The sequence below is a fragment of the Kogia breviceps genome, chromosome 17 (genome assembly GCF_026419965.1).
Source record: "Kogia breviceps isolate mKogBre1 chromosome 17, mKogBre1 haplotype 1, whole genome shotgun sequence".
Taxonomy (NCBI): domain Eukaryota; kingdom Metazoa; phylum Chordata; class Mammalia; order Artiodactyla; family Physeteridae; genus Kogia; species Kogia breviceps.
In genome coordinates, this window is record NC_081326.1 from 3,650,382 (window position 1) to 3,673,632 (window position 23,251).

The following is a 23,251-nucleotide window of genomic DNA, read 5'->3' on the forward strand; positions in this document are numbered from 1 at the left end:
CTGATGAGGGCTTCCCTGGTGGCGCAGTGGTTGAGAGTCCGCCTGCCGATGCAGGGGACGCGGGTTCGTGCCCCGGTCCGGGAAGGTCCCACGTGCCGCAGGGCGGCTGGGCCCGTGAGCCTTGGCCGCTGCGCCTGCGCGTCCGGAGCCTGTGCTCCGCAACGGGAGGGGCCACAACAGTGAGAGGCCCGCGCACCGCAAAAAATAAAAAAAAGAAAATGTTACCTGTGTGGGCTTCCCTGGTGGCGCAGTGGTTGAGAGTCCGCCTGCCGATGCGGGGGACGCGGGTTCGTGCCCCGGTCCGGGAGGATCCCACGTGCCGCGGAGCGGCTGGGCCCGTGAGCCGTGGCCGCTGCGCCTGCGCGTCCAGAGCCGGTGCTCCGCAAGGGGAGGGGCCACAACGGTGAGAGGCCCGCGTACCGCAAAAAAAAAAAAAAAAGAAGTTACCTGTGTGGGCTTCCCTGGGGGCGCAGTGGTTGAGAGTCCGCCTGCCGATGCGGGGGACACGGGTTCGTGCCCCGGTCCGGGAAGATCCCACGTGCCACGGAGCAGCTGGGCCCGTGAGCCGCGGCCGCTGCGCCTGCGCGTCCGGAGCCTGTGCTCCGCAACGGGAGGGGCCACAACAGTGAGAGGCCCGCGCACCGCAAAAAATAAAAAAATTAAAAAAAGAGAAAATGTTACCTGTGTGGGCTTCCCTGGTGGCGCAGTGGTTGAGAGTCCGCCTGCCGATGCGGGGGACGCGGGTTCGTGCCCCGGTCCGGGAGGATCCCACGTGCCGCGGAGCGGCTGGGCCCGTGAGCCGTGGCCGCTGCGCCTGCGCGTCCGGAGCCTGTGCTCCGCAAGGGGAGGGGCCACAACAGTGAGAGGCCCGCGCACCACAAAAAAAAAAAAAAAAAAAAAAAAAAGAAAATGTTACCTGTGTGGGCTTCCCTGGTGGCGCAGTGGTTGAGAGTCCGCCTGCCGATGCGGGGGACACGGGTTCGTGCCCCGGTCTGGGAAGATCCCACGTGCCGTGGAGCGGCTGGGCCCGTGAGCGGCGGCCGCTGCGCCTGCGCGTCCGGAGCCTGTGCTCCGCAGCGGGAGAGGCCGCAGCGGTGAGAGGCCCGCGTACCGAAAAAAAAAACCCCAGAAACAAAAAAACTGATGAAAGCCAAAATAAGGTGTGTAGCTTGGTTAATAGTATTGCTCCAGTGTCAATGTCAATATTCTGATTGATAATTGTAATATGGTTATGTAAGATGTTATCTTTGGGGCATTCTTGGGGAAGGTCACTTGGGAACTCTATACTATTTTTTCAACTTCTGTGTGAGTCTAAAATTATTTCTAAGTGAAAAGGTTTTTTTTAGGAACAAATGCCAATTAAAAGAATGCATATTAAACACATTTTCATGGTTGCCTATGTGAGGAAAGAAATGGGGACCAGAGGGGCAGAGAGAAAGGTATTCCAGAGTCTATTTAAATACTTGATTTATAATTTTAAGGGGGCGACATTGCAGTTCTCTATTACTAGATTATACTCACCGTGAGGTCAAGAACTGTTTCTTAGTTATTTGTGGATCTCTCAGTGACTAGCACAGCGATGTGTGTATATTAGGTTCAGAATGAACATTCGTTCTATTGTTGAACAAATGAACTAGTGAACATATCTATTTCATAGCTGAACTCCATAAAGCCACCAATCCTAAATTCGCAAGTCTGTGTTACTGTTTTCGTGGAAATGTTGATATTTTGTGAATGCATACTTTAACCGTTACGCTTTATATTTAGGTCTGAAACATTTTTGTATGATTCAGTTATATCATGCCTAGCTCTTCCCCCAAAGTCGCAAAGGATGCGACTGCCATCAGTAAGTTCAGGAATTCAGTGGAAAAAGCAGATGGGAGACCAATGTGACCCGAGAAGGGCCCTCGTGTCTCTTCCCGTCAAGATTTTTCCTTTCAACAGAAGAGAAATTATAGTTCCTAGAAATGTCCACATGGAGGTTTCTGGAACCCAACTGGAACTCTTGAATTAAGATGCCCCATTAATCAAACCACATTTTTTGTTTCACTAGCTTTTGTATTTTCCTCATGCTCCTCTTTCACCTTAAGTGGGCCCGCGTGTAATTTAATATTCCTTTTGGATATTTTATGAATCAAGGCCGTGTTTCTCAACTAGTAATTGCCGTCCTTAAATGTGTAATGAAGGTTGAGAAACGATCTTACTCCTTGTTGCTGGTTTATGCTGGGGAAGAGTGAAAACATCGAGGAAGAGCACATCATGTTAACGGATGACATGGAGAAAAGACAGAAGTCAGTGAAAGGGAGAGAGGGAGGAAGGAGGCGGGTGGGAGAGAGAATTTGTACGTGGAGGTGGGGGTTGATGGTAAACTGATGGGTTTTTCAGTAACTAGGTGGACGTGAAAGGGGGCGCTCTGAAAAGTTCACATGATCTGAAAACATCATTGAACTACCTTGGAGGGAATTTTTCTAAAAGAAGACCCTTTGCTAGCTTTTCTCTTCTCTGAATGCTGTTGACATTCTGAGAAGAGGACAAGTAGTTTTCTTATTCTTGACAGGAAAGGCAGGGTATTTTCTCCCTATCATATAAGAAAGTCAGCCACGTGACTCTTGATTACCCTGGTGCCATATTCTATAGGAAGTGTCTTCCTTTTCCTGTGAACAGCATGTCTTCTGCTTTGTCTCTTGCTTGAGCTGGGTAGAAACAAAAACTGATTACAGAAATAGCCTGGCTTGGATTACCCCGTGTGACAAACTTAATTGAGCAATAAGTTAAAAATGTAACAATTTTGTTAGGCTTCATGAAAATAGAAAATCGTGTGGATTTGAGAGAGATGTCCTCTTAAAAATAAAAAAAGGATCTGTTTTTTAAAATGCTAATTGCTCTCCCAAATTTTGTTTTTAAATTCACATCTTTAATCTGGGCAACTTTCACTTAACCTAGTTCCTCCTCCCGCACAATCCTTGAGGAGAAAAATAAAGCTCTAGATTCACTTCTGGCCAACATCTTAGCCTGGATCCGCCAGAAAGCAGAGCCTGAGACAAGAGCCAGTGTGCATATGTGGTTTATTTGGAGAGGTGGTTTCAGGGAGTAGGAGACAGGAAAGGAGGGGCCACCAGCCCAGGGCGCACTGTGGAGCTGGTCTCCACTGTGGGGAATGGGCTAGACACCCCCAGGTGAGGGGAGAGGGAGTTCCGATTCAGTGACTCCTCTCATCCTCCCCGGTCAAGGGTGGCCCCAAGAATGAGAAGTCCTGGGGCAAAGATGAGGAGGAAAGACCGCAGCTCCAGCAAAGGTTCTACTCATCCCCCCTCTCTGAGGTCCATAAAGTCAGCCACAGCTTAAGTAAAGTTAGGCAGAGGCTGGGAGGCATGTCACATGGCAGCCGTGGGGGTCGGGACAATCACTCGGCGACACTTTTAAGCATTTTCATGCTTATTTGTGACAACGTTAAATAATAAATAAATTGAAGTATCTCAGGCTGCTGTTCACAAGCAGGCGGTTCTGTGTCAGGACCCAGAATAGGAATCTCAGCCTTTTGCCCTAGAGAATCGCAACCTTTAAAGCGTGCTCTGAATCACAGGTGTATCAGGTTCAACTCCATATTGAGGGAGCCAGTTAGTTCTGACCCAAATAACATTAAACATTTTTTTTAATCTAGGTATAGTTGATTTACAATATTATATTAGTTTCAGGTGTACAGCTTAGTGATTTAGTATTTTTACAGATTATACTCCATTGAAAGTTACTACCAAGACTTTCGTAACACTTATAATGGCTCTGAGTCCCTGTGCTATATGATATAGCCTTGTTGCTTATCTACTTTATATACAGTAGTTTGTATCTGTTAATCTCATACTCCCAATTTGTCCCTGCCCCCTTCCCTCTCCCCTTTGGTAACCACTAGTTTGTTTTCTATATCTGTTTCTGGTTTACATATACATTCATTTGTATTATTTTTTAGATTCCACATACAGTACTTGTCTTTCTTTGTCTTACTTCACTAAGCATAATGTTCTCTAGGTCCATCCACATTGTTGCAAATGGCAGAATTTCGTTCTTGTTTATGGCTGAGTAATAGTCCCCAGGTAACATTTTGATATAAAATGAGCAAGTGGCAATTTCGGCATAGGTCGCGGACACATTTTCCTGCACTGGAAACCTGAGGCTGCTTTATAACTTACGATGCTGAAGTGGTTCTGGTTCTGTGTAGATAGCGTGGATTTGGGAGACCAACAGAAATGGCATCTATGATCAGCTCAACTGCTTACTAGCTGTGCAGCCTTCCTAAATGTCCTCTCATGGTGAGGATTCCTCCCGGGTCAGAGGTAGTAGATTGCACCACCTTCATTAAGTGTCTGAGAAGAAAAAGAAAATGTATATAAAGCATTTTACCCAGTGCCTCTGTGTTTTAGGAGGAAAGTTATTGTTAATTCCCTTTGTCTGGTTATGTGCATTCATTCTCAAAAGCTGAAAAACAAAAGCAAACCTTGAAACCGCTCAGATACTGGCTTAACCTCCCTCAGACGGGGTCCATGTACACCCCTCAGCTGCCCATTCACAACCATATTGGGAGTTCAAGTCAGGGTGGCATGGCACCTCCTTTTTTTAATGTCAGCAAGTTTAATTTCATTCTGGGCTATGGTAAAACAACAGAAGGGTAGGCAATCTTTTGTTCTTTATGCAGTGTGCTAAAAATTACGCGATAAACAGTAAATTAAGAAAAGCCACCCTATAGTTTCAATTAAACCTTACATTGGTTTTAATATTTAATAGATCATCTTGAATCACATTTCCATAAACCACAGCAGAAGTTCAGGCAAAGGCTGTAAGGACATGCTAGATTTTTACTACTATTATTTTTCCTCAACTAAAACCGTCCCCTAAATAAAGCGTGAAATCGGTCGGATTTTCCTCTGTGACGTAATACACAAAATCAAATCTCATTGATCACTAATGTGGTTGAATTGAGTCCAAAGCACAATGCATGACTTTAGTTCATAAATTACCAGAAAAGCTCAAATTCTATCCTGAAAGAATGCGTGTACGTTCCCATTCTCTCTTGACTTGTGTTATGATTTTAAAGAAAATTGGCTGGCAGGCACTAGTTGATAATAAAATATGATATGGTGACACAGGAGGAAGGTCTGTGTGACAGAATGCTCAAAGATGAGAATAACAACAAAAAAGGTTTTAAATACTTTATATGCTATTACATACACAACTGTCAATTGCCAGCCCACAGAGATGCATTTTCAGCTGAGCCTGTGTGATGTTGGTTCTTGATGCACCCCGTGTGTGTGGATATATTATATATATATATATATATATATATATATATATATATATATATATATATATACACACACATATATGTTTGAACCTCATAATTCAGCTTTAAGTTTAGATTAATGAACTTACATTTAGACCGATGAGTTGGAAAGGAACAAGGAGAGAGAAAATACGTATCGCAGAGTAATCACCTTCAGGGATTTGTAATCTAGTGAGAGTCAAAAGTAAATAGCACATGAAGCAACTCGACCAAATACCTATTGCATTGGCTATATCACTCATCCGATGGCAGATGTCACTCACTGATACCAAGGAGCTCAAAGGCCAGCTCAGAATGCTTCCCAACTCACTTATTTCCGACTGATGAGAGTTTGCATGCAAAACCAAACTATTTTTCACTCGGGAATTAGGGACCACGTGGTGTCCGGACTTCCGGTGCTGAGTGAGTGTTCAGTAGCAACTCAGGGCGTCAGGGTCACTGTGGTAGGAAGAGAGGTTAGGAAAAGCTTGAGCTAAGCCTGGAGACGTGGCCCTTGGACTTGGCTGGACACTTGGTGCAGGAGGACAAGTGTGCACAGACACCAAAGGAAGAAGGGAAAAGGGCAGGCGGGGAGGGGGAAGCAGTCTGCACGGGCCGCGTGTGCATTTCCACGTGAGAAGGTAACCTGTGACGTCGGACTTGATAAGAGAAAGTGTGGAGAGCCGAGCAGGGGAAACTGGGGGCCGTCTGGGGGCCGATGGCACTGATGCCGCGTGAGTGGTATTTTGGAGGATTTAAGTCCAGAGGGAAGAGAGTGCATCGTTGAAGGTGCTGCCGTGCGCCTGCGATGTGCCCGAGAGGAGGGTTTGAGTGTACGTGGCTGATCTGAAGGCAATTCTAGGAAGCACTGGTGGGGGTGGGGAAGTGAGACCGGGAAGGGAGGACAGTCAGAGGGGTGGCTGTCAACGAGTGGGTCGCACCGTGGGCCTCGGGGACTCAAGCCCCCCAGGGACTCACTTCAGAATTACAGCACCTGAGGCAGCGGGGGTGTTTTTCCAACCATACCTCTGGGCGTTGGCGGAGGGCTGACCCAGGGCATTTCACTCCTCAGCCCTTCCAAGCTGCCTGCATGGGGGTCAAGAGAAAACCCTCGTCTCGCACCAGAGCGCGGGTGATGCGGGGCTGCGGACGGGGATTCAGCTCGCCGTGAGGCTTCCCCAGATTCTCCGTGTTTCCCATCCTCCCAGTTCAGTTAAGGGGCAGCCCAGCCATTTCTGGCTGCTCTATAAAGATGGACTCTCTAAAGATATCTGTGCCATTTTGGTCAGCATATCCACTGAGAAAAGGCAACCAAAATTGCATCTAGGATTAGACATCACGGAAACCTTATCACATTAGTTCCAAGCCCCTACCGTTCAACTTTCTCCTAGGAGTTTGAAATAACCCCGGCACCCCCTGAGGTAGGCTGTGGGAAGGGAAAGACCCCCTGAGCACTCACCGTCCCCGAGAGAAGCTGGATGTCCCGTCCCAAGGTTGCCTGATGTACTCAGGTGTGGTGCCTTTTAAGCAAAGCCTTCTCAGTGGGCATCAAACCCAAGCCTAGGGAGGAGCTGCGCCATGCTTAGTAAGGCTGGCACAGTCTCAGTGTAAGTAGGGGTGAGCCCATCTTGTGGCTGTAAATTCTAAAATGCCTCCCAAATCATCGTTAAGTGGGCCTGCATTTGAGACTCTGATCCCATGGCCGACCCAAGATCTCCACCTGGATATTGAAACACACTTCCGAATTGCCACGTGTGAAGCCCGCCATCATCCAGTAATGTGCTCACTGCAGTGAACGGCAGCTCCATCTCCGCAGTAGCTCAGGGCAAACGGCTTGGATTCTAGATGGCTTCCTCCTTCTCTCACACCCACATCTGATCTGGCAGCAAGTTCCCTTGGCCTTAACTGCCAAATAAATACCCAGAATCTGCCTCATTCTCCACCGCTACTGTCCAGATCCAAACAGTATCGCTTGCAAGCTTATTGCAATAACCGTGCTGATTCTACTCTGCTTCCCTTCATTCTATGCTCAGCACAGCTGTCAGAGGAGCCTCGTGGCCGGATTGTGTCCCTCACCTGCTCGAATATGCAAATCGCTACCTTTCTCACTGATGCAGTCTGCACAGAGCCCACCAGGCCCTCTGTGACCAGACCAGACCCTCCCATTTTCCCCATTACCCCTCCCCTGCTCACACCCGCCTACCTGGTGCTCCGGGGATGAACTCAGCACATGCCCACCTCCACCTCGGCCCCTTGGACCTCCTGTCCTTTCTGCCTGGAACGTTCTTCCTCAGGTTTTAAGTGGAGATGGCTTATTTCCTCTCCTTCCTTTGGATTTTGACCCAGATTTCATCTCTCCAGGGAATTTCCCTGGCTATATCACTTAACTGACCAGCACCCTGACATTCCTCATTTCCTTTCCTGGCTTATATTTTCCTTGACACTTAGCATGAGAGTTTATATTTTACCTTCTACTTGTTTATCTTGCTCTTTGTCTGTCATTCCCCCACTACGATGTAAGTCTGTACATGTTTCATTCCCTGCTCTGTTCCAGAGCCCAGAGGAGTGCTGTCTCCAGATAAATGCTCAACAAATACTTGAGTGAATGGATGAGTAAAGGAGTTCATTGTTTTAGATGAAGGGGACTTTCCTTTTGGAAACACTGAACTTTATGTATGTGGGTACAATTCCTAGGGCACCATCTCCATAGTTATTAGCTTGGTACGTGGTCATGGATGTTTTGACTGGGGTCTTCCCAAAAGGGACCCTACATGTTGTTCGACGTGGAGGCTCAGCCCCCTGCCATGTTTAGCACTTTGTTTTTTCACATCCCGTTCACTAAATTTTTGCGGCCAGTTGTGGTATGACGATTTTCTCTGGGTTATTAAACACAGCTGAGAACACAGATTGCTGAGCAAATAGGGTAAGGAAATCATTGTGTCTGTGATGACGGAGAAACGTCTTCTCCCCATCGTAACGCATCTCCATGAGCCACTCTGGACTGCATTCCATGTAAGCCCTCCCCAGGAGGGAACATTCCAAGCTTAGAACAAGTGCTAGCTGTCAGCACGGGAAGTTCCTCTGCTTTGCCTCCTCCTGAGCTGACAGCACGACCTGCAAAACTCTGGCCCGAGGAGCCTTTCAACTCTCTGCTCTCAGAAATTAGGTGCTCAGGGTCAAACCAGCCGGTGTAAGCTTGGAGCACGCGAGCATCGAGTGTTCTGCTCTCAGCATCTGGCGACACGAGACACGGTCGATGCCTCCGCGGATAGTGAGGCTGCCGGGCAAAGGGACAGACGCCTGCCACTCACGACGAAGCTCTCCTCCGCATCAGAATGACGTAGTTTAGACCCAATGAGCGCAGACCTACCGTCTTTCTGTCCCCCACCTTGTCACAGCGCTATGTTTTATGTGGTCTAATTCTGCCAAGATTCTGGAGAGACGCAACTTGAATCTCTTCTTCCCCTAGAATGGATGAATAAATAAAATAGACAATACAATTCTAATAAGACGACGATATGAACAGTAATAAAGCGTCTGAAGGCGAATGCAAAATCGTTGTGTTTGGACCTGAACCACTCTAAGAGTCCAGTGGTGCTGGCGAAATCGATCCCTGTAATGTACATCTGCTCGTGGACCTTTCAGGCAGGACCCCAGCCCACCCTGGGCTGTAACGCGGTAGCCTGACCTGCCTCTCCTTCTCTCTTTCCTCCCAACTCGGTTGCCCAATGGACGTGATGGGTCAGAGGCCCCAGGCCTGTGGATTTGTCAGGCAACTTTTAAAAGTATAAATCGCCATAAGTCTGCTCAAGTGAAGGATGAAAAAGCTGCAAGGCAATAGCTTGTCTTTTAAAAAGAATAGAACATTATACACATGCACACAACGGAGCTTTCCTCATTTGTCATAAAATCAGTCAATTCAACGGGGCTGAGGATAGAAGTTCTGATTCTGTCACAATCACTATTTCCTGAGTAATAACAAATATTCTATTAATCTGTTTTTTTAAACATAGTTAATGATTTCTACTAGTGTTCTTTTTTTTTTAACATCTTTATTGGAGTATAATTGCTTTACAATGGTCTGTTAGTTTCTGCTTTAACTAGTGTTCTTTTAATCTTTTGAAGTCTTAAGTTGTACCATGTCAGTATTATGTCAAATAGTAGTCACTGCTATATTAGCTCCAAGCCACCCTTCTCCATTTTAACACATTGTTTACTATTAAAATATTACTACGTTGGTTTTACTATGAAATATTAGTATATTGGGACTCTAAGGAAAAAACTAATCGGGGGAGAAATGCTCCTTTTATTCTCTCTGAAGGCTGGGTACCAGTTGCCATGAGGTGTTCAGAGTGAATAAAGAATCTTCCTTTCAAGTTCAATAACTTTCTCATCTGTTTTAGCTGAACTTACTAAGCAGACCCAGAGGCCCTGGTCACAATGCCCATTACAAGGAAAATTATTTGGTGGAGAAAAAAGTTCTATTATTTCCCACTCTAGGTTTGAGAAATACATGAGAACTTGTTTATGCAATAAGTATCATTATGAGAGGTATGCATGAAAATTTAAAAAAAACAAAAATAACCATATCCCATAGGTACATTTTATTTTCCGAGAAGACTAAAAATAAAATCAATAAGAGGGCCTTTTTATCAAACACAAGATGCCAACCGAGTATGCTTTCACGTTGTGTAAGCTCATACTGTATGAGAATGCTCTATACCGTGATAGAAGCTCTTAATATCTTAATAGCACTAGAGTACTATTCTCCTCTGAGAACCCAAATTAATTCTAACTGTCTGAGCAAGAGAGAGAGAGGTGAGGGAAACACAGCACACAGGTCAGATACATGCAGAGAAAGCCAAAGCCTCGTTAGTCTAAGAGGCAGTGTTGCTTTGGGGAGAAAAATAAAAGCATCGTGAGTGAGGAAAAGGCGTTGAGGTTCTTGTCCCAGTGGAGGATTTCTGGGAGACCCCAAGGATCTCTCTTCCCTTATCGCAAATATCCGTGAAAAGCACAGGAGAGGCACGACACGCACACGCGCACTGGAGCGCTTAGGGGCTCTGGGTGAGCGGTGACCCCCAGGACGCTGTGAGGGGACGGCTCGGCAGCGCTGTCCCCTCGGGTCAGCGTGGCTCGGCCTGACCTCTTAGGGCTGTGACCCCTAACGCTTGGGTCAACCGTAAGGTCAAGCGAAGTGTTCGTTCCCTCCTAACGCACATTTTTCCCCCCCTTGGAATGATTGATGGGAAATAGAATCTAATTTTAGAACAACAGTCACGAGGAAATTTTCCACTGTAGAAACATAGGACAGAATAGTGTCACTTTTACTGTTATTGGCATAATGGAGACAACAGAAACTTGATGTTCTGGTGTCCAAACAAGGTTTTGTGGTCATGGCTGTTGTTTAAAATATTCAATACAGAATATTTAAGATGACAAACCGTACAATTTCATTCCTTGTCAGTCCCTACTATTGATGAGAGAGAGAGAGAGAGAGAGATGATCGATAGACAGACATATGTGTGTGTAGTATGATATATATATATATATATATAGTGATTGTATATACATATATAATAGTTAAAGCTTTGCTTGTAGCCAGGCCACAGAAGAAAATACCAGTTGCTGGAATCAGTGTTTATTTATGTTGTTTCTTTAAAGCTCTTCTGTTCAGATTTTTTACTCTCTGCATTTTTCAGAGAGTAAAAATAACAGCTGTTAACAGCTAACCTGTTTAATGTGCTATAAGATAGAGAAAGAAAATGCAATATTAGAATATATATGCATAACACCCTCATAGCTGTCAATGATTTCTGATTCAGCTATCTCAGTAGTTAACATTTAATCAAATATTACTTAAGGACTGAGGTATTCCTCATAAATATGCACTATCTGAAACTTGTTATATATATCTCATTTTCCCACAAGTAATGTAAAGATTATCTCAATCACATTAAATCGTAGATTAAATACATACTAGATACATAATGCTTGACATGCTGAATGTTTGGAATTTTCCTCCCGAGCTTATCACTTTTGCCATATTATGTTTAGGTCTGAAGGTGGTAATGTGAGGGGCTGTGAATTTAGTCCAGGTTTCTCTTTGCACCTGGAAAATATTGATGAAAGGGAGCCTAGAATTTAAATGCAACTTGCATCTTCAGAAAATCAGTGGACTAGATTTTGTGTAGGTATGTGGAGGGCGTGGGTTACGTGTGGGTGTCTGTGTGTGAGCTGTGGTTCGGAGTTACGTAGATGTGTCTGTGTGTCTGCGTCTTCAGTAATGCTGAGGAAATTACAAAGTTAAGATATTCTTAGGAATGAGATTATGTTGATAAGGTTGGTGCAGAATTCCTGGCGTCACTTTGTGATGTAAGGAAAACGCTGTCTTCCATTAGCATGCTCCACAAGACGATAAATAAGAATGACCCTATCAGAAAATGAATCCGTCATACAGTAAAGATGGCGAACATCTTCCGGATGTGTTCACCTCAGAGGAGGAGTTGGACACGCTGACATTTCAGGGTGGGGCTTATCGGGAACATCTCCTGTTAGCAGGAATGAGAGCTGTGTGTTTAAGCCACTACCCACTCGTGCTTACAGCATCCTCCATCCTCGATGACGAAGACTTGAAATTTTTTCCTTCTTAAATGAAGGGAATTCATTGGTAATTATGCTAAAATTTTAACCGTAAATATGGCTTTTTCCAAATCCTGCCTATTTAAATGTCTTTTCATTGACATCAACTTCCTTGGTCACCCATGCCTGTTGGGTGTTATTTGTCTTTTTATTAATACAGCAAAGCAGAATCCTAAGAAAAAGAACCAGAGTGACCCCTCCAAGCCCCACCTGGCCCCCACGCCGGATTCCTTTGACACTCGGGAGGGCTAGAAACTACCTTGTTTCCAGGCAGAGTGGTGACCTTCTGCATCTGCCCTCGGGAAGAACAGGCAAAGGCCAAATCCAACGGGATGGAAACACTTCCCAGAATAAAATGCCTGAAGGAAACAAAAAGAACTGAAAACAGAAAACCACCTGAATTTTTAGGGTCAGAGAGACGGCCTTATAGATGAGCCCAGAACACCGATAACCTTGGTGTACAGTGACATCCCTGCACATCGTGAACCCAGCACGTGCACGAGACACGTCTTCTTGTTTAGCGCTCACACAGCCGTCAAGGAGGTACGGTTCTCTCCACCTTCAGATAAAGAAACTTGGATCAGAAGCTAAGTGGCCATAAGAATCAGAGGGGAGAAAATACCTCCCAGTTAAATCATGATAACACAGATGCCAAGCCGACAAGACTGCTTGGCCTTTGTCTTCAAGTATGCCAAGGATCGCTTTCCAGGGAAAGGCCATCAGCCATCCTCCCCTCCGCCAGAGTAGACACATGTTCGAATGCAATGTGAAGGATCTGGATTAGACTCTAGGAGGGCAGCTCACAACCATGAACTTCTCGACTCTGTCTACCCAGTAGATGACTGCCAAGAACCATTCAAAAGCTAACTTGGGGGCTTCCCTGGTGACGCAGTGGTTAAGAATCCGCCTGCCAACGCAGGGGACGCGGGTTCGAGCCCCGGTCCGGGAAGGTCCCACATGCCGCGGAGCAACTAAGCCCGTGCGCCACAACTACTGAGCCTGCGCTCTAGAGCCCTTGCTCCGCAACAAGAGAAGCCACTGCAGTGAGAAGCCCGCGCACCGCCACGAAGAGTAGCCACCGCTCACCTCAACTAGAGAAAGCCCATGCTCAGCAACGAAGACCAAACGCAGCCAAAAATAAATAAATAAATAAATAAATTTTTTACAAAAAGGTAACTTGTGGAGTCACATATCAAGGCGTCCCCTCGGCATCTCTGACCAGCACTGTAAGTTCCCAGATTCCACTGGTGGGTCGGATGGAGCACGGTGGAAGCGTCTTGTCAGGTCCGCTGAGTGAAGGTGCAGAGGCAGCCATGATGAGGGCCCTTCGTGGGAGGCAGACAGCACAGGGTCACGTCGCCATCATAGCTGTCTACGACCAAGGGTGCAATTCAGCACCTCCCAAGTTTCTTCGGTCCTGATTTTGACTCGGGGACCTCTTACACAGCTGTCCCTCGTTGGGGGCCGCTGTCTCCGGGGGTTCAGTTTCAGACCTGAGGCCTCACGTCTACCACATCATTAGTTCTCACCAAAGGGATTGTAACTTCTTACAGAATATTTCTGTTTTAAAACCTCTTCCCTTTTTGAAACTCACCTAAGGGTGCTTAACACAAGTAGTACCTCCAAGGCTCTTGTCCTGGTAGCTACTAAAAACACAAACAAACCAAAACACCTGCACAGAAGAGTTAACTTGACAGTTTTGCTCTTGTTTCTGGAACACAATGACTTTTCACTGGAACACAAGTCTTTCTTCACGTCATTCTAAATTTCTGTGGGAAAGAACTCATGAGCTTATTCTTTTATATTTATTTCTCAATTCCCTATGCAGTTTACTAGATTAAAAGACATAATCGTCTAGCTTCTTTGAATAATCTCTCATCTGTCCCCATGTGTTAGAACTCAATGACAAATATGACCAGTCTTCCTTTGCTTTCTGCACGGATGTTCTGGCTCTAGAACAGCTGCTATTACCAGTTAGTAGAGGGGAGTTTGGGGCTGTCGGTCAACGTGGACAAAATTCCCTGCCCTGAGAAGTAAATTATTATGAAACCAGATCTCCCTGGAGTCAAACCTCTGTCTGTACGCTCCGGGGAAGCGTGACATGGAATTGCATGATACAGGTCAAACGTGGAACAAGAGCTGAAGCCCTGAAGACCTCTCTCTCAGGGACTTGCTCTGCAACTGGAGGGCTGGTGTCCGCACCGCCCACACGGGCGACGGCCGTGGCAGAGGGGAGAGAACGTGACGCTGAAGTACAAATTTGTGCTTTCATCCCCCGTTCACGTGGGGCAACTTTTTCTTACCATGTGGTATGAGGGGCTGGTGGGAACAGTTGTGACTCACGGTCCACATTTCTACTCACGCTCATTGGGCCTCTTCTCTTCCAACCTTCCCTTCCGGCAGCTGATAAAGAAGACGGTGAGGGACTTCCCTGGGGGCGCAGTGGTTAGGAGTCCACCTGCCGATGCGGGGGACACGGGTTCGATCCTTGGTCTGGGAAGATCCCACATGCCGCGGTGTGACTGAGCCCACGAGCCACAACTACTGAGCCCGCGAGCCACAACTACTGAGCCCGCGAGCCACAACTACCGAAGCCCACGCGCCTAGAGCCCGTGCTCCGCAACAAGAGAGGCCACCGCAATGAGAAGCCTGCGCACCGCAACGAAGAGCAGCCCTCGCTCGCCACAGCTAGAGAAAGCCCGCACCCAGAAACGAAGTCAAAAATTTTTTTTAATTAAAAAAAAAGAAGATGGTGAAAAAAACTAATAACGTGACAAAATGTGGTAAACCATTTACATATTGACAAGATGGAAGAGAACCAATTGTGATCTCAAAGCCTCTTTACTGTCATCGTTTTTCAGAGCACAAACTCGAGAAAAGCCCAAGCTGACTGAGCTGTGGGCATAAGACTCCTGAGTCCATCACTGCTGATTTAGACAAAGTAGAAAACTCTCCTGATATTGTGTAATACTCCTAATCGGGCTAATGTCCGATAAATCGCATAAACCGTTGTGTGCTTGCAGCTGAAAGCAAAAACTGGTATGATGTAGGCTCTTGGTCCGTCTCATGACAGTAGCTAATTATAAAGAAATAGAATTTGAGACTTTCCCCCCAGTTCAATCTCACACACTTTGGTGAGTCCCAGCGTGAACAGCAAATAGTGCCCAGTGGTGAGCTTCAGTGATGAGTGAGCACCCTCCAGCCTTGGAGGTCTGGAACAGAAGCCAACACAGAAACAGATAAACCCACCCAGTGAGGTAGCTCCCGTGCTAGCGGCATGCACAAGTCGGGTGCAGGGAAGGATTCTCGGTTGGGGTCATCAAGGAAGGTCTTCTGAGGTGAGACACATTGGCAGAGTTTTAAACCACAACTGTAAGTTTCCCCAGTGGAGAAAGGAGATAAGGTCATTCTAAGAAAAGGTAACGTGAATGTGAAAAATGCATTTCAGGGCAAGAGAGCTACGTATGCAAATACACTTCTTATCAGAACGCAGGGCATTTTCCCCATCTTTGTGTCTTTACATATGTAGTTCCCTGGGGCTTTTTTTGGAAATTTTTGCGTGTTCTGAATTTATAAAATTCTGAAATCTTTTGCACATTCATGTTACCCATATATATAATGCTTGTATAAATATATATTATATATATAATGTGTGTGTTTTGGGGTCACCTTGGAATTTTTAAGTAGTCAGATAAAATTATTATAAGGACTTCGACTTTCTGGTCAACTTTCTTCAAGCAAGAAGGCAACCTTTGTATTCAGTGATGTATGGGTGTTAAACAAGCCCCTGCGGCTCTGTTAACCCCTACCTTCCCCCCGCCACTGTCCTGTGCCATAATACTGTGATGGGAAAACAAAATCACCTTTTATTTCTGTTCCAGAATCAAATTTTCAAATGTTATTCATGGAAGGAATGAATGAAATGGAACACAAAGGAAAATATACAAACCAATTTAACATAAATCAGGAAAAACTGTGGCCAAGCAGCTTAGGAATGTTGACCTACAGTCAACTTGATCAAGATGCTTATAGCAGAGGAAAGCTTTGGATTCACAGGGAGGGAACATATAACATAAATCCATATTATTTTTTTAATTTTAATTTTTTTAATTTTTATTTTATATTGGAGTAGAGTTGATTAACAATGTGGTGTTAGTTTCAGGTGTACAGCAAAGTGATTCCGTTATACGTACACATGTATCTATTCTTTTTCAAATTATTTTCCCATGTAGGTTATTACAGAGCATTGAGCAGAGTCCCCTGTGCTGCACAGCAGGTCCTTGCTGGTTTTCTCTTTTAAATATAGCCGTGTGTACATGTCAATCCCAAGCTCCCAGTCTATCCCTCCCCCCCCCCATTCCCCTGCAGTAACATAAGTTCGTCCTCTGTGTCTGTCAGTCTGTTTCTGTTTTGTAAATAAGTTCATGTGTGTCAATTTTTTAAGATTCCGCATTTAAATGATACTGTTACGCCGCTCAAAAGTCAATTCTCGAGAGACACGTGTTGGTAGGAAGGGAAAGGTTGCTTTATTTTGGAGGCGGGCGAACGAGGGGGCAGGGCAGACGCCTGTCCAAAGGCCGACTCCCCCCCCCCCAACACTCAAGAAGCAAGAGCTTCTATAGACAGAGGGAGGGGGCTACACGCGGAAACAGCACAGGCGGCCCTGACCGGCATCTTGAAATTGGCCATCGGTGGTCTGAGCAGAGTCATCTCGACTGTTTTAGGTACACGTAGCCTTCAGTTCCGGGGTCGGTTTGTTCCCATTTCCTTGAGGCCAGTTCTCGGAATTGTGGCAGCTTCTGTCATGGCTACAGCCTGGTCATCGTGTAGTTCCCTCCTTCCACCTGGAGGGGGATTCGGTACTTACAAGGCAGCTCCCAGGATACGGCTCAGAATGTTATCCATAGCCCTTCAGGAGGAACTACAGGCCCTCGACTTTGCTCAAGGACTAAACTATTATTATTTGGTCTCCTTGGACTGTCTTCCTTTGCTTCTGCATTTTCTCACTTCTCTGATTAAATTTATTCTTTGGCTAATTTTCTTCCACAGACAGAAGGCCAGCAGAGGACACGGGGGGGCGGGGCATAGGGGAAGAACAATAGGGTCTGGCTCCGTGTCAGTATCATATGATATTTGTCTTTCTCTGCCTGAGTTTCCTTGCTTAGTATGATAATCTCCAGGTCCATCCATGTTGCTGCAAGTGGCATCATTTCATTCTTTTTAATAACTGAGTAATATTCCATTGTATGTATACATGTTCCATTTAGAAGTAATTAAAGTTCCAAGTGCTGTGAAGGAGAAATTGAAGCATGTTCAGAGAGTGACCAGGGTGTCAGGGGACTTGGGGGGGTCATGGGACACGTGGCTGGGGTCACTAGGACTTTCGGAAGGGAGGGGAGGAAAGCGGAAATCTCTGGGGTCTCTGAGGTGTCTTCCAGGATTAGAAAGGTTGTGTAGAAAAGATGCATTGGATTTGTTCAATGTGACCCTCAGGGGATGAACCGGAAGCAAAGGTGATGCAGGAGGACCAGTTTCAGAAACGCTCTCCCTAACAGCACTGGCCTGTTACTCAAGGACCCGATTTTGAGAACTTCATCACTATTCATAAGGAATGAGCACATCATGACCCAAAGAACAAGAAAGCCAGAGCACCAATTAGATCAAGGACTTTGTCGCTTTACTCTCTCTGTAGTATCTATCGCCTCTTGTCTTTTCTCTCCATAGGAGAATTTGACTTCTTTTTCATGGTATTAAAGAACAAATACAAGTTTGTCAGAATAAAATGCGATGACCATTCAGAGACAGCATCTTTCACACCCAGTGGGAGACGGCACTGGCTTTCAGGATCGCCAGGCTTGTTTTCATTCTCATACTTTTCCAAACACATTTGGAAAATTAATATGCAATATTTAAGATTACCACGTTGGTGATTATTATCAGGAAACGTTCTTCAAGCAGTGGGGTAATTTTATTATGGATTCAATACACTGTTTTTTTTTTTCTTCTTTTGTATAGCTTTTGAAATTTTCAGTGGTAAAAGTTTTTTGAAAAGGCGTCAGGAGGGTTTGCAAACACATACGTCCTAGAACTTGACTTGCGTCACGCCCTTGGGGACCTCCCTCTGCTGAGGCCCATCGAGCACGTGGTGGAACTGACCAGGAAGGGTGTCTGTAGATGATCAAAGCGGCAAATCCCTTCTACGCCTGTGTCTCACCTCCCTCTTCATATTACAACGCAATGGGATGCTTTAATGAAGACCCAGATTGCAGTGGCTCCTCAAAGTGACCCTTTGGGAATAAGGGCCAGCTTGGGGCCTTAAGTGATAAGCCACTAAGATAGTTGTTTCCTGGATGCAATTGCGCACAGACGGCAGTTTGCAGAAGAGAAACAACAGCCCTGCTGTTTGAAGGATTCGTCATCACCCTGGTCTTTCTCTTCCTCTGTGTTTCCTTTCTAGGTACTTCCACACGATATACTTAGGTATCCGAAGCCGGCGGGGCGGAGAGAATGGCCGGTGGAGGTTTTACTGGCGGATGGTCTACGAGTGCGCGGACGTGAGCCTGTTGCACCTGCTCGCCACCTTCCTGGAGAGCGCGCCGCAGCTGGTCCTCCAGCTCTGCATCGTCGTACAGACTCACAGCCTGCAGGCCCTCCAAGGTAAGGGCTTGCGATTCACCTTCTGCGCTGGGGGAGAGGAGGTCGGCTCCTCTTCTGCAACCCGAGCCCCGTTCCGGGACCCTGTGACGCGGGTCACGGCGCTCCGTGTTACTCTCGGCCGCTTGACGCCTGTATTTGTGAATGACGCCTCTTTTCTTCTTCGCCGTCACTTATCATGGGTAATTTACAGAAAGACTTTTTTGCCCTCAAGCTGCCCTCCGAGTAGGAAAAACAATCCTTATGATTTTACGCTTTGCTCAATTTGAGAACAGAGTCCACTGAGGCTTTCTGGCTTGTACGGTAATTTCCAAGAATTTGAAGAAAGACCCATAGCCCTCTCTAATGTTGTATGTATATTAACTATTACATATATTATATACATTTTATGTATAAATTTATATACATAATACATATTGGAATATTAGGGTAATCGCCACCATTTCTTTTTGATATTAGGACACAAAAGGAGAGAGATGAAAGGAAATGATAAAGATCACCTTAATATTTTTAATAAGAAGGTCATACGGGAAAATGTGGTCAGCATTTAATAATGTATTGTTTATGTAGTACTAAGTTTTATAAGATGAATATCACAGTCAGATTGATATTTGGGGGTTTTGCCGTCGTGTTTGATCATCTCGTCAGTAAGACGGTTCCATTGATAACAGATCCGCCCCGACGTTTCCTTAGGGCTCTGGTGGTCTCCGTGTAGAGGATGCAGCCCTCTGTGTTAGAGATGTAAGATGCGGTCCAAGGCCTGTCAGTCCTATTTTCAAGCAACAGCTCAAACCCATCCAGGACATTTGATTCTATCTCTTACAGGTGGTGCAAGCAAAGGTAGAAGGTTAAGTACCTTCTGCAGACCAAAGCTACCCCTCCTTACGAAAGGGCTGGCTGGGCTGGAGGGTCGTTGAAGTCACTTTTAGCTCCGTGATACTCTGAGCACTCGGCTTTGGTTGTGTAGAGCAGCTGGCAGAGAGGATACGGATTCGTGCAGGGACAGGTGTCCACAGGCCCTGCCTAGCCGGCAGCGTTGCTCAGAGCCGCGCCATGGGGTGGAAGCCCATGCGTGCGGGGTCACCGCGCGCACACACCGTGAAAGCTTCTCAGCCGGGACGTGTGAACCACGGCGCAGGCTGCATGCGGCACAGTCACCTGGCTCTGACGGCCAGGTGCGCGCGCCCACGTGTAGGAACAGCGCTACACGCCCACGTGTGGGAACAGCGCTTCCTGGAAGGAACCGTCTAAAACAGAAGAAATCAGGCCCTCGCCAGATGCAAGTGGGTGCCTACCTAGCAGCGCAGTCGTTTCCACTTCTTCCAGATGGCTTTAGTTCTTCGTTTCCGATTTCCACCTTTACTTGCCCTTGTTGGAAAATCTCATTTTACGCTCCCTGTGTATTTAAGCTGTGCTGCACAGAGTGAGTTGGGAACAAATGCTCTCCCGCAGGCCGTGTGCCCGGGAAAGCTTTGCTGAGCAGGAAAAGACACCTACACCTACCTCGGTTCCGATTTCTTCGTATCCAAAACCCCCGTGGTTACCCGTTTTGCCTACTGAACACTTCGTGAACGGAAAAAAGCAAAGGGGGCTGGAAGAAGTTTCTAATTATTCTTTTCCTGTCTTGCATCCCACGAGGCTACAGGGAAGTCAGAAGTTAAGGGGCTCTCCTTAAACAAACACTGTCCCCAGCCAGTCACGGTAGGAGACACCTTGAGTGTGACAGCTGCCTCCTTTGTCACATCCTGATGAGGACTTTTAAGACCTAAAGCGCTGCATTTCCAGTTGCTCCATTTTATGGTAAAGCAGGTGGAGCCACGCCCGGCTACCTTCCCGAGGCTGAGGTTAGAGAAGGAACCCGTCAACCCCCAGGCCCCAGTCCTCTGTGCCCAGTTCCGGTCTCTGCACCCGGCTCCACCCGTGGATTTCTGCAGGGGAGGGAAAACGCCGGGGACAGTGTCAGCCTGTGAGCGGGACTGTGTCCTGTCCCTTTTGATCTGTCTGGTTTTCTGTTGCTATTTTTGTTAAGTTCATGAACACATTTATCGAATGTCTACTGTGTGCATGATGGTGTATGAAGGGCTGTAAAATTTGTCCTAAAAAAAAATTCACTTTTTATTAGAAGTTTGTAATGGGACATTATAAACAGCGTGACAAAACATATTTAGAAAGGCCTAACTCATCTGGGTGTATTCCGGAAGAGCTGTTCCATCTTCTAGATGGGATGAGAGGAAACGAGAGCAGGTCTATGTCCCCGTCCCGCACAGAGGGACCACACAGCCCCTGCTTGAGCCCGTTCTTCACCAGAGGGCAGTTCACGCTGCATCACAGACACCACGTGGAAGGCACGGTCACGGGCGTCTAGCCCGTCACCACCTGACGCGTGGGTCTCTGATCCAAACCACCCCCGCTCACCAGTGCCAACCTGAGGCTCCACCCTCCCACCAGGAAGGCTGCTCGTTATTGCAACAGGGATGCGGCAAAAGCTCTCCTCTCCAGCGCCGGGCAGGCAGTTCTCCATTCCCTCTGCAGAATGTTCTTCCTGATGCCCTTAGTGCGTTGAACGTTTACGCCAACCGGGAGGCCTTGGGTCCGCAGGCCCAGCTGTCTCCTCAAGTTGAGCCGAACGCTTGGCAAGGGTCAGTCTGGTTTTCTGAAGCTGCGTATCTCAAGGTTCTTGTTCTGGTGGTCATTTCGCTTAATTAGCATTTAAACTGATGAAATACGAGTGTGAAAAGAGAGTTGTTTCTATGAGATCTATACTGATAGCTTTGGAAAACGTAGATCAGAGGGCAGTGCGTTTCCAATCACGTAGCGTTGGGACCCCTCTCCTGCCCCCTGGTGTCTGGTCCAAGGATGCTGCGGGTCGGGGGGCTGCACCTGCCCCTTGGCTCTTCCTTGCACAGCCCTTGCCAAGAGCTTATGCACATACTTTAATGTCCTCCCACCACTCTGGGACTTTTGCTGTTTCATCAGCTGCTGTGTCTTGCTTTTTGTGTGTCCATTAGAATATCATCCCCAACCAGGAAAACAAAACAGGTTAGGTATCTCAGAAAGAAGGGATTTAAATCAGGGAATCTACTCCGCAGGAAGATAAGCCGACAAAAAGAGGGTGCTTCTACAAGTCCAGGATTCTTCATTAAAGGAAGCAGCTCCCGGCCCGGGGGCCAGGAGAATCAGGAACATGTGCACAGGTCTCTGGGGAGCGGCCCGACCTAGCAAGTGCTGGGTGACCAGAGGGGCCAGTCTAGCCGCTGCAGAGGCTGCCAGGCAGGGATGGAGCGACGCTCACAGAAATCATCTTACTTCTGAGGGCCCCGTCCCAGCTGCCGTTCCCCACGCTGCCCTGAGGCTGCGCCCCAAAGAGCCGAGGGCCGGGGCTTCCCTGGTGGCGCAGTGGTTGAGAGTCCGCCTGCCGATGCAGGGGACGCGGGTTCGTGCCTCGGTCCGGGAGGATCCCACGTGCCGCGGAGCGGCTGGGCCCGTGAGCCGTGGCCGCTGAGCCTGCGCGTCCGGAGCCTGTGCTGCGCAACCGGAGAGGCCACAGCAGTGAGAGAGGCCCGCGTACCGCAAAAAAAATAAAAATAAAAATAAAAAAGAGCCGAGGGCTGGTGGCTGGAGAAGTCCAGGACTAACTGGACGCTCATCTGAGCAGGAAGCCAGCAAACGGTCTCCTTTCCTCGCCTCCCACTTTCCAAGCTCTGGCCACCGCCCACTCTAGCGGGAAGCTGGAGTCACGGAGCTGGGGACCCCCCTCTGCCAGGTAACTGGCACGCGTGCCCCACGCTGCTGGGCTCCTTTCGCCTGCTTCCACCTAAGAGAGCTGATCATCAAGCTAGTTAAAAGCCTGAAAGCCTGAAAGACTATCGTATGAGACAAACGCACGCATTTTGGACCACGGAGACTGTGTCGTATTAAATATATCCAAGCAGCCGAGTTCGGCAACTGAAACATCTCCCTGAAACGTCTGACCACAGATCTCAAGTGGTCACTCAGCACTGTCAAGCCTCCGACATTGTTTCTCCTTGAAATTCACTCTCCTGCTATAAAACGGACTGTTTCCTTCCTTCTTCTGGGTCCTCACACTTCAGCCGTCCACCTCCATCACTTCAAACCACTGCTTTCACTTCCTATGTCAGTGAGAAAACAGAAGCAGTGAAATAAGAGCGCCTTTGTTTTCCCACCGCTAACCCCGCCTGCTTCCGCACCCATCGCCTGGCTTCCCTCCAGTTACTACGGGTTAGCTGTGCCTGCTTCCATCTCCTGACCCCTCTTCCTCTGCGCTGGATCCCGTGCGCTCTCACCTACATAAGCATCCTGTTCGTGAAATTACCCTCTCTCTCTCTCCTGCAACATCAGTTTCTCCTTTCTACTGGATCATTGCCAGCACACATAAACAAGCACACCGTGATAACTCTGATCTTTGTTTTTAAAACAATTGTCCCCTATCACCTACTACCATATTACCACAATTAATTACATTTTAGTGCTTATCGAGTTCTTTCATGTTTCGTATATATCACATTAAAATAGAATTAAAATATGGATACTATTTTGTAACCTCCTCGTTTTTGGCAATACATCATGAATATATGTCCATGACGATGTATGTAATTCTACATCCTTTCTATCTACTGCGTAATT

At 47.0% G+C, this 23,251-nt stretch overlaps 1 protein-coding gene across 2 annotated transcripts in view; it reads left to right on the forward strand.

Annotated features, from left to right (window-relative positions):
• XKR4 (XK related 4) overlaps positions 1 to 23,251 on the forward strand; it is a 328,134-nt gene that overhangs the window by 179,769 nt on the left and 125,114 nt on the right. For both annotated transcript variants that reach the window (XR_010837419.1, XM_059043384.2), the window contains exon 2: positions 18,411 to 18,610. Coding sequence is in view for 1 of the 2 variants with exons in the window: in XM_059043384.2 (XP_058899367.1) it covers positions 18,411 to 18,610 (200 nt within the window). In the remaining variant the exon portion in view is untranslated. The remainder of the gene's footprint in view (positions 1 to 18,410; positions 18,611 to 23,251) is intronic.